This window comes from Uranotaenia lowii, chromosome 2 (assembly GCF_029784155.1).
Source record: "Uranotaenia lowii strain MFRU-FL chromosome 2, ASM2978415v1, whole genome shotgun sequence".
Lineage (NCBI taxonomy): Eukaryota > Metazoa > Arthropoda > Insecta > Diptera > Culicidae > Uranotaenia > Uranotaenia lowii.
The window spans coordinates 370,125,001-370,135,725 of NC_073692.1; the positions used below are offsets into that span (position 1 = coordinate 370,125,001).

The 10,725-nt window shown below is 40.3% G+C and overlaps 1 protein-coding gene across 9 annotated transcripts in view; it reads left to right on the forward strand.

Annotated features, from left to right (window-relative positions):
- The window catches only part of LOC129746624 (RNA polymerase II elongation factor Ell), a 259,948-nt gene that overhangs the window by 232,593 nt on the left and 16,630 nt on the right, over positions 1-10,725 (forward strand). For all 9 annotated transcript variants that reach the window (XM_055740396.1, XM_055740405.1, XM_055740400.1 and 6 more), the window contains 2 exons: positions 10,406-10,580; positions 10,647-10,720. In XM_055740396.1, coding sequence (XP_055596371.1) covers positions 10,406-10,580; positions 10,647-10,720 — 249 coding nt within the window. The remainder of the gene's footprint in view (positions 1-10,405; positions 10,581-10,646; positions 10,721-10,725) is intronic.

Below are 10,725 nucleotides of genomic sequence, written 5' to 3' on the forward strand. Positions count from 1 at the left end.
GATTTTTACTTTTTTGGTATTAGATTTTGTTGCTAGTACATTTTTGCGGTCATAATACTGAATCGTTACTATTTGTAGTTATAGCTGATACTTGAAAATTTCGATTAAGCAACAGAAAATTGTGCCTCCAGAGCTACTGGAATTTTTGACAACCACAAGAAATGCCTATTGAGGTTTGAAACTTCAAAAAATCTGAAATCGTCTTGACAGAAAATGAAGAACTCCATTGGTCTCAGATGACTCCCTTAGGGAACTACTAGAAATTTAATAAACTGTGCAAATATTTTCCTTCGGTTTCGCTCGATGAAAACATTTCTGGCTTCCCATTTTGTTCAACGTTGCTCTAGGTTCTGGTCCAACGTCCTGGTTCCTGGTTCGACGATCTTATAATGGCTCCTACCTCGACGATCTTCCTGGTTGATGAGGGACGACCTTCCAACGAGCTTGAAATGGGCTCCATACCTTCTCCGTCCAACGATTTCACAGTGATTCTTGTTCGAAAACCTTTAATTGGCTTCTGCTATGACGACTTGTAAGTGCCTGCCGTCTTATTTCAAATTGTCCCGGCGAGAGAACCTCTCAATCACTTGCGTTGGTTCCCAGTCCGACAACCTCTCAGTTACTCCTGGTCTGACGAAATCATGCTAGTCTCCAACGACGTATTTCCAATGCCATTGATCAAACAATATCGCAGTAGATTCCTGGTTCGACAACCGTCCAATTTTTTTTCTATTCGACTCCCTTTCAAATGTCTCCAGTTCGACGATCTTCCATTGGCTCCTACTCCAACGTTTACTCGTTGACGTTGACGTTTAACTTCTCTCCCTTTCCATTAGTGCCAGGCTCATAACCTGTTGAGATTACCTCAGAAAAGTAGAGAGGAAGGTTTGAAAGAGGAGTTTTCTTAGACTACACAGTTGTAGGAAACGCAGTTACGCAGGGATGATGAAGGGAGCAATACCAAATTTCTTTGCTAGATGGGGACTTAGCCGGTAGACCCCACTGCAGAGTTGCGGGTCGACGCCATGAGCGGGTAGAAGGAACAGGCTATATAAGTGAAAAGTAAGTCCGAAATTCACATGAAGGTTAAGGAAAAGCTATAGAGAGTGTTGATAAGAAATTGTCATCTGGGTCAAAAATTGGAATGAGGTCACGACGGAACCAGGTGCTTTCGACGATGGGCGAGTCGCGAGACATTGCACTTCAGCGACTGAGTATCTTGGACCGCAGATTGATGAGGGATCGAGATTTGCGGAGTCAGTACAACGCGTTCATGAAGAAGTACATACAGCTAGGGCACATGCGCAGGGTGCATGTGGGCCCGGAAAAACGTTGCTATCTACCACATCATCCAGTCATCAAACTGGCCAGTACAACAACGAAGGTTCGAGTGGTGTTTGACGCATCGTGCAAGAGCAGCACCGGCATTTCCCTAAACGAAACACTCTTGGCAGGACCCGTAATCCAGGACGAGCTACGAGCTCTCATCATGCGTTGCCGCACGAAATAAATTATGATTGTCGCGGACATCGAAAAAATGTTCAGGCAGATCGGAATCGATAAAGAAGACGTACCGCTTTTCTGTGGAGGAAGGATCCATCGAAGAAGGTGAAGACCTATGAATTGACCACAGTTCCATACGGAACAAAACCGGCACCGTTTCTTGCCACTAGAACCTTGAAACAGTTGGTCACAGATGGACAGGAAAGATTTCCTAACGGAGCCAAAACTATTATGGAGGACGTCTACATGGACGACGTTATAACCGGGACAAATAACGGAAGAACAGCCTCAAAACTATGTCAGGAGTTAATCAATCTAACGAGGAGTGGAGGGTTCCGACTGAGAAAATTCGCTTAAAATTCTACGACAACCTTGCGCGTAATAGAAGAGCAAGACCTAGCGCTGCCGCATAGTAACGAGATACAGCTCGACCCAGACCCTGCAGTCAAAGCTCTAGGCAACCTCGGACAGACAACCATTACCGCAAAGATATTTATGCAGAGGTTGTGGAAATTGAACGAGAATGGAGAAAGGCTGGACTGGGATCAACTAGTACCCGTTGAAGTAGAAGCAGCTTCATTTGATGAACAATTTTAAGATTCAACGTTGTGCAGTCATCCCAAATTCGGTACGTATGGAGCTAAATTTCTTTTCGGATGCGTCGGAGAAGGCATACGGCGCCTGCGTGTACATCAAAAGCATCAAAAGCATCAAGGGAGAAGCTTCGCACATCTACTAGCATCTAAATCGAAGGTCGCTCCGTTTAAATGCCAGTCGATTCCAAGGTTGGAGCTATGCGGAGCCCTTCTGTAAGCCGAATTATCCTTCAAGGTACGAGATGCGTTGAAGACCCAGATGGATATGCATTTTTAGACGTATTCAACTTTCGTTCTACAATGGTTGAAGGCGGTTCCAACTTCCTGGACAGAAATCCGAACAGCGACGGAGAATTGTGTTTGGAGACACGTTCCAGGAATACAGAATCCTGCAGACTTAATTTCCCGTGGATTAACCACCAGACCAGATCCTGGACAGCAATCTAAGGTGGAATGGTCCCGAATGGCTACTACAGAATCATCACCCGAACAGCTTTAGCACCGAAGAAGTAGATGCAGAAGTACGACCTGTAACAGCGAACCTGGCAACTAGTCAAAATGATTTCGGAATGGATTATGTGAACAATATTTCGTCATTTACCAAACTTTTGCGATGCACTGCGTACTGGATGCTTCTAATGCGAGTCTTGAAGAAATCGGAACCAAATCCTTTTAACCGTGGTAGAACTTCGGGAGGCTGAATACAGCAGGAGACATATTCCGAAAAATGGAAGTGTTTAGCTGATGGATGCTGCGGTGGTTCGTTCCTCAAATATCTTCAGAAAACCTTATTCGAGTTGGTGGTCGATTAGGAAAATCGGAGAAGTCGGGAGATACCAAACACCAAATAGCCAAAACCCTTTTACAAAGCGAGTACTACCATCAAAAGCTAATGCACGCTGGATCACAGTTGTTGCTAAGTTCAGTTCGCCTGAAGTATTGGCCACTTGGAGGTCGTAACGTTCCACGCCAGATCATACATTATTGTAAACAATGTTTCCGCTCAAAGCCAAATCCTTTTCAACAATTTATGGGTGAGCTGCCTTCGTGTTACGAAATCAAGACCGTTTATGAAGACCGGAGTTGACTATTTCGGCCCAGTGTGCTTGCGTTTGGCACCAAGACGACCAGCAACCAAGGCCTACGTAGCTGTTTTCATCTGCCTTTTTTACCAAGGCAGTGTACCTTGAATTAGTTTCGGACCTTTCGACGGAGCGGTTCCTCCAAGCACTACGCCGATTTATTGGGAGAAGAGGATACTGTGCCAACATTTATTCGGACAATGGGACCAATTTTGTGGGAGCCCGTAAAGGAACTGCCGACGGCTCTTTACGATCAGTGTAAAATTTTCTAGGAAGACAGCCCGACTAGTCTGGTGAGATTTCCTGCCAAAAAACCGCTTGGGCATCACATTAGTGGTTGAGGTTGGTTCGAATTATTTCTAAGCCTTCTGAAGTCTCAGGTGTCTTCATATTCCCACCAGTTTTGACAAGCTGTCCAACTTCACAAAGCTTCCGGCATAACTTGCGGTACAGGCACACATATAAGTTCGAGAGAGTTTACCAATTCTGCGATATCTCTTATTCGATTAGCTCTTACGGTATCTCCACCAGTTGAGTAGGCTATCTATTTTGCGGTCGTTGAAGATCATCATTTACAAACGGGTTTGGGTTAGCGTCAACCTTCTATTACCACCTTTGGGGTATACTACAGCGTCCGGCAATTGAATTGCTACATTGGAACTAACAAATAATTTGATCAAAACAAAAACTTTTTCTTTCAAATTTAATACGATTTACATCAAGAAAACATGGGGCAGCACTGCAGTGTAAAGTTGAAGTTAAAAAAGTGCTTATTATTTTTGAATTTTCGTTGTATGAAATGTTTGTTTCATGTAAAAAGATGTGTTAGGTAAACCAAAAAGAAGTTCGTGTATCGCAATCCGGTTTTATTTTTTTAGGAACTAAACTTTTTGGTAAGTTTTTGCAATTTTAGTTACCGATCGGTAAGCTGAAAATTACGGAAAAATTTAATGCAGCCATTCGAGCAGTTTTCACATGAGCTGTCATTTTATTCGAGCACATTGTTTTGGTTCGTTGTATAATCTGCTCGAAAAATAATTCTTGAATAGAGATGGTGTAGCTAGCAAGACCAGAACTTGTCTGGTAGCATTACTTTTTATATTGTAGTTTTTATTTAAATATTTCATCTTTTTTATCTGATAACCATCTCCCAGTATAGAGTTTGTAAATTCTTGAAAATAAGTAAATTCATTCAATTAAACTGTTAAAACTAACGCCGCGGTTTAGCCTTTGTGAAAAATGTTCTTTATGTTTTATGAATTCTTTTCCTTTTTCAATCGAAAACCAATCAAGACTAAATTTTAGTAAGATTTTTATTGAACACTCGAATGTGTTGATAATTTTTCTCTGAGGATTTTCAGCGATACATTGGATTCAGTTTCGTTTTCTCTGCAAGCTTTGCAGAGGGAAATCAGCCGGTAAGAATAGGATTAGATGTTGCATACTTAGGTTGTGAAATTAAGTTTTCTTTCGGAAGCTATTACGATTACAGCTCAAAGAATTCTTATGAATTGAGTCACACACCATGCCTGAATTGAATCCAAAAAGTTATCAGTTGAATCGAGCATTTCAACACTGCGGTTCTACACAAAATAACACCAAGACGAAAATTACCATGCTATTTTCAAAAGTAGATTGCAGATCAATTGTTGATGTAGTTGATAGTGACCAAAGCTAACAATAGATTTTATTATTGAAATATTTGATTGTGAGTGTTCTCAGGAGAAAGTGATTACAGTATATCTTATTTTGCATGAGGTAGACTTTGTAGTATCATTTTTTTCAACAATGTTACGGTGTACAGATTGGATGGTTCAAATGTTGACGTGAAATGTTGATATGACGAAGAAGTTCAATTGCAATAAGCCTTATTTAATTAAATGGATGCTGCAATCATTATCGTTTGCATATGTTTATAAACTAATGGATAAACTGAAAGCATTTGAACTGAAACAAGAATGATCCAAACAACGGTTTTTTTTTATCAATATGAATCGTGACACAGCTTAATTCTTGATTTAAAGAAGAAATCAGGGCAAACGAATAAGCATTTCAAGTTGATCGGTTAAATGTGGATTTGAGTGGTCTGCCAAACTAAGCTAAGCTTATTCATTCTTATTTTATCATAAATTTGAAGAAATGCGGAAGTGAAAAGGTAGAAGTATTCTCTTGGTGTGTTTTCGAGTGACATCCTGGTCATTTTGCCGAGAAATTGAAATTAGCTTTGAATTTGCTTTGTTTGGTCGAGAGGTTTTCGGTGAATGCGTTGGTTCTCTGTTTATAAACGCCATAAACGGATAGAATTCTTTTCATAATCACGTAAATTTATGTGTGCATTTTTGTATTTTTGGGCCCCATGCTGGGAAGTAGGTAGAATTCTTCGTCTATGCTATGTGTTGACTAGGGTGGATGAACGACTGTGGATAGTACAGTTCACAGAGGTGTGAATTTAAAATGGATGGTTTTGAAAATTCATTGAAAAAGATGTCACAGCAAATATTTAGATGTTGAAAAATAAGACATACATATTCATAGATGACTCACTTGTGTACTATAAATAACCAACTTTTTTGGTTGATTTGTTTTCTCCGTGTAATTAAACTGAGGCAAAAGGTTGAATAGCACTGATGAGTTTCCAAAAACGATCTTATTCAGTTAAGTTAACCTAAATAACAAATAAAAATTAAAAGGAACAAAAAGGAGAATCACATCAACCATTAACAAAACTCTCATATTTGAAATATCTCCTCATAAATATTTTTCGAAGTTTAATAGAAGTATCTTCAATCCTAAGGGTCGTTTTTGAAAACACATTAGGGTATCAGGAACAAGAATTAGGGAAACAAGTTAGTTTTATGAAAACTAAAACACATTACTTGACTTTTAAACTTTTCATCACTGCCTCATATTTAGAAATAGGAGTTTCCTTAAGAAAAATCTAGGAGCATAGGAGGTGTAGGAAAACTCGATCGCACGCACCATTCACCAAAATGGATCCTGATCTATAACCTTTCCCCCACTAACAAAACCCTTTCCTTGGATATTTGAATATAGATTCGCAGACGTATAGACGGTTTCTATAGTTGGTTAAATTGACTTACCTTTGTTTCGGAATTTTTCAAAATTTATTTTTGGAATATAAAGGGACAAGAGGTTGTTAATTAATCCTGAGAATATCCTACTAACAATCCTTCCTTCATTCCTCATTGACTACTAGGACGTGACCGGCGCCGTTATTGATCATTTTCAAAGGGAGAGCATGAGTTTTGTGCATTGTGAATGAATTGCTAGTCCCAAGCACCATTCTTTTGGCCTTTGAACAAAGCTGATGGCCTCGATCAATCACGGAGTAGCAACCATTGGCGAGGTAGAACTTGTTCTGCTTAGCCACGCCAGCGATCATGGAATTTGAAGTGCGTAATTTGAACAAAGTCTAATCAAATATGTTATCTGAAGTTTTGAATCAATGATCCTATCTAAGCACTTCAAGTTCAATGATTTAAGGTGGATATGAGTAGTCAACTAAGCTAAGCTAAGCTAAGCTAAGCTAAGCAAATTAAATACGATTTACATCAAAACAGATCATATTTTTAAAATCCATTGGCGCCTTTCGATTTTTTTGTCCTTGAGCTTAACCACTCGCTGCAGAAGTTCAAGGCACATATTCTTAAAGACCCGCAGGTGGTTTTTGTGGTATTTTATCCCAGGATTCAACTAGATGGCGCTTCAGAACTTCCAACCCGTCATGTTTTGTAGAGTAGTCTTCGGGTTTCTGTATACCCCAGACAGCCAAGTCCATAGGGTTCAGGTCCGGCGAACTCCCCGGCCACTCTGTACTCGAAATTAACCCTAAACAAAATCCCACACAAAAATTGGGCCCTCTTTCCTTCGTAAGCCAATACGAAGTTCTGCTGAAAAACCACCAACCAAAACCAAAATTAGGACGTGTCCACAGTTCGAGAACATGCCGTAGAACTATTTTCGATACGTAAATTGATTGATCTACACCTCTTCAGAGTGTTGGGATGATTTTCACCAGGAAAGTACGGGCGATTCCGACCCAGACCTTTAATAAGACAGATTTATGTCGTCCTGTGGCCTTAAATACGTTTAGTTCGTGATCTTTCTGGCAACCAAAATCTGTAGTTCTGTTTTTTACGAACCGCTGTACGGCGACGAATTCATCTGCAGAAAACACGATATTCTTCAAAATTTTCATGCGCAGACTGCGTAAGCTACGCCTTCGCCCTTTCTGTCCACTCTTGCTTCTGTTCAAACGAGAGGTCTTGAAAACTTAGGATCTTGTAAGGCTGAGCCTACAGATCATCTTCCAAGATCCGACGGCGATTTCGATCCGCTGTATTAAAATCTATCGCCAATTTAGTGTTACTACGTCAAGAAATTCTCTCAAGGTGCATCTTGATGATCTTCACCGTGGTAGGTGTCGCCACTGTAGCTTGACGATCCCCACTTCTGATCTCCAGGTATCTTCCAAGTGCGAGCCAAAATTTAAAAAAATACATACACTCATTGGACAACTCATGTCTTTCTACCGTTTCACAGCCTGGAACTAGGCAATCAAAGCACTACGTTAAGGTTCGAGGACTATTTTTACAAAAAAAAAAACACTTGATTACAAAATTAACAAAAATATCCTCTGACATCTTAGACATAATGTTAACAAAGTGACAAGATATCATCTAACGCAGTTTTGTATACTTCGAAATAATCACTTCTAAAGTTTTGTAGCAGTTCAATTGCCGGACCCTGTATGTGAACACACCCCTCCCAGACCACCAAACCGACATAAGCCGTTTAAGCTCCTTGGGTAGAACTCGGAACTACGTAGAAGCCGTACATCAGTTCGCAAAGCTCGGAAACGTTACTTCAAAGATCAATCTGATCATAACAAGACTATCCTATTCCATCTTCTGTATCGTTTCATGGACGAACCTCGGGTAGCATCAGGGAATCAGCTGATTTATTTTTTGAATTCTTCAGCCGCGTTTATAGCTCGTTAACTCCTGACTGCGCTGATACCCATTTTGGAACTCTGCCGAACTAGGACGACAGTCTTCCGCTATTCACTGATCAGGAAGTGCTAAACGTTCTCAGTACACTCGATCCATCGAAAGGTCCAGATCCAGATGGAATTCCATCGTCATTGGTTTCGAGATAAGCTGTTCCTCTTGCAGCAACGAATTGTTCAATTTTCAACCGATCGATCTCAGAAGGTGTTTCCTAGCCATTGAAAAATCCCTTCTACATACACGATTCATAAGTCTGTGAAGGCCCATCGTTTGGAGAACTACCGATCAATTTCAATCCTCTGCTGTTTTTCAAAAGTGCTTTGAAGTTTCGATGTACGAAAGGCTCTATTCAGCAGCTACTCCGATGCTTGCCGAGGTCCAGCACGGGTTTATCCGGAAAAGATTAACGTTGACCAACTTGAAGTGCTATACCAGTGAACTGCATGCAGCAACTGATAAAAAACTGCAAGTGAGCTCAATATACGTCGAATTTACTAAAGCCTTCGATAAAGTACCTCATATGATCATGATGGAGAAAATTAAACCTTTTGGTTTCCCTGAACGGGTAAGCAAATGGTTGCACTCCTACTTGCTTAATCAACGAGGCTTCGTAAATATCCGTGGAAATCACTCCACTGTGTTTAATATACCGTCTGGTGTTCCGCAAGGCAGTCACTTAGGACCACTTATCTTCGTGATTTTTATAAACGGCTAAGCAACCTTCCTTCAATCGTCGAAACTACTGTTTGCAGATCATTTGAAAATCTACCGGATCGTTGACTCAAGAGTGAACTGCACTAAATTTTACTTTGGAAGTCCGGACTTCCAACTTTCGAAAGACTTCCGACAAAGAAAAGTGAAGTACTAGATTGTCGAAAGTCTGTGTTTTGCTGCTAGTTCACCGGTGAAGTTTAAAAAAATTAATTTAAGTGGACAATAAAAGACTTCTTGCATGGTGTGGAAAACATGGAATGGAAGTAAACTCCGATAAGTGCAAGTGCACCAGCTTTTTTTTTATTTGCAGCAAATGTTTGCCTGAAAATCTCTGTTCACAGTCCACAATTGCTCCAAAGCTTGAGTTTGCACGACCCAGCACGCCGTTTGCGTAACCAAACCACCTTTTGGCTGCCTAGAAGCAGAACAGTTTTTTGACAAAACCACCCGCTTAATCGATGTTGTCAGGTCTTCAACGATGCATCGCACTTGTTTGACTTCAATGTATCCAAATCAATGTTTAAATGTGCAATCCGTAACTTACCCTAGCTTTAACATATATTTTTAATTTAACGTATGTTAATTTAAATACTCGGTCTTTATGGCAGCAGTCAAAGTCTTTATTAAATTAAACAAAAAAGTTACTTATAAATACTATTGGTCCTCAACAACTCCCTTAGGGAACTTGCGGACCTGTGACCCGATTGTCGTGTATATGTTATGATCATCAGCTTAAGCAAGAATGTAGAAAGGTCCATATCATGGTCACGAAAAGACTCTCTTAGGGCAACTGTAAAACTGATGTATTCTTAGGACTTATTCATATAGGATTTGGGTCATATCCAGTGAAATACAACATTCGGAGCTCCTGTACAGCGTTTTGTTTAGTCAGAACTTGGGTCTAAACCAGCCATTTAAACCAGGGCTATGGTTGCCTTCACACTGGCGGTGAAACATATAGAGCTAACACGAACACGCATTATCTCTCCTTTAAGTTTTGGTGTGTCCATGTCGGGTTATTTTGGATTATTCGGAAATTTTTGGTTCTCTAGATTTATATCTTACAGCTATGAGCAATAATTTAGATTCTTGTGTATATTTGGTACTTCATAAATTTGTTTTTTATTCCTACCTGAGGATATTTGATTAAACTTGGCTTCAGGTTCTACAAAATCCAGAAAAGCAGGTCAAGCTTGAACTCAGATGAAATTCATGCACCTGCCGATCGACTCATAAGGTAGGCCATGCAGTGCCAAACGTCAGTGTTTAGTCTAGTTTACAAACAACGTTGAACGCGTTGGGCTTGAAAATGTACTCCTCACTTTGGCGTAAATCCAAGCGAAAGGATATCATTGAAAGCGTCGCCTGTTGCCATGTTTGGTCAGTTTATTAATTTTTGAAGGAGAAAATTCATTCTCTAAGCTAAATTTTACAATTTCAAGTGTATTAAATATGACTTTCGTCGTTCTTCTCTTTGCAGTGAACAATTTACTAGGATAACCTCGGTGGAACAACGGCGCAAATATAAGACTGAATTCGACAACGATTTCAAGGAGTACCGGAAGCTGCACGAAACCGTGGACTCGGTTTCCCGCCGGTTCGCCCAGCTGGAGGAGGACCTGAAGCACCAGCGGCACAACGAGAGGCGGTACAAGGTAATTTCCAAATTAAAATACCAAATACCAAAATAATTAGAGATGTTTTTCTTTTCTCTGGCGCAGGAAATTCAACGGCAAATTCTTAGGGAGTACGACGAGAGTATAAAGGATGACCGGTTTCAGGAAATCAAGAAAAGGTAAG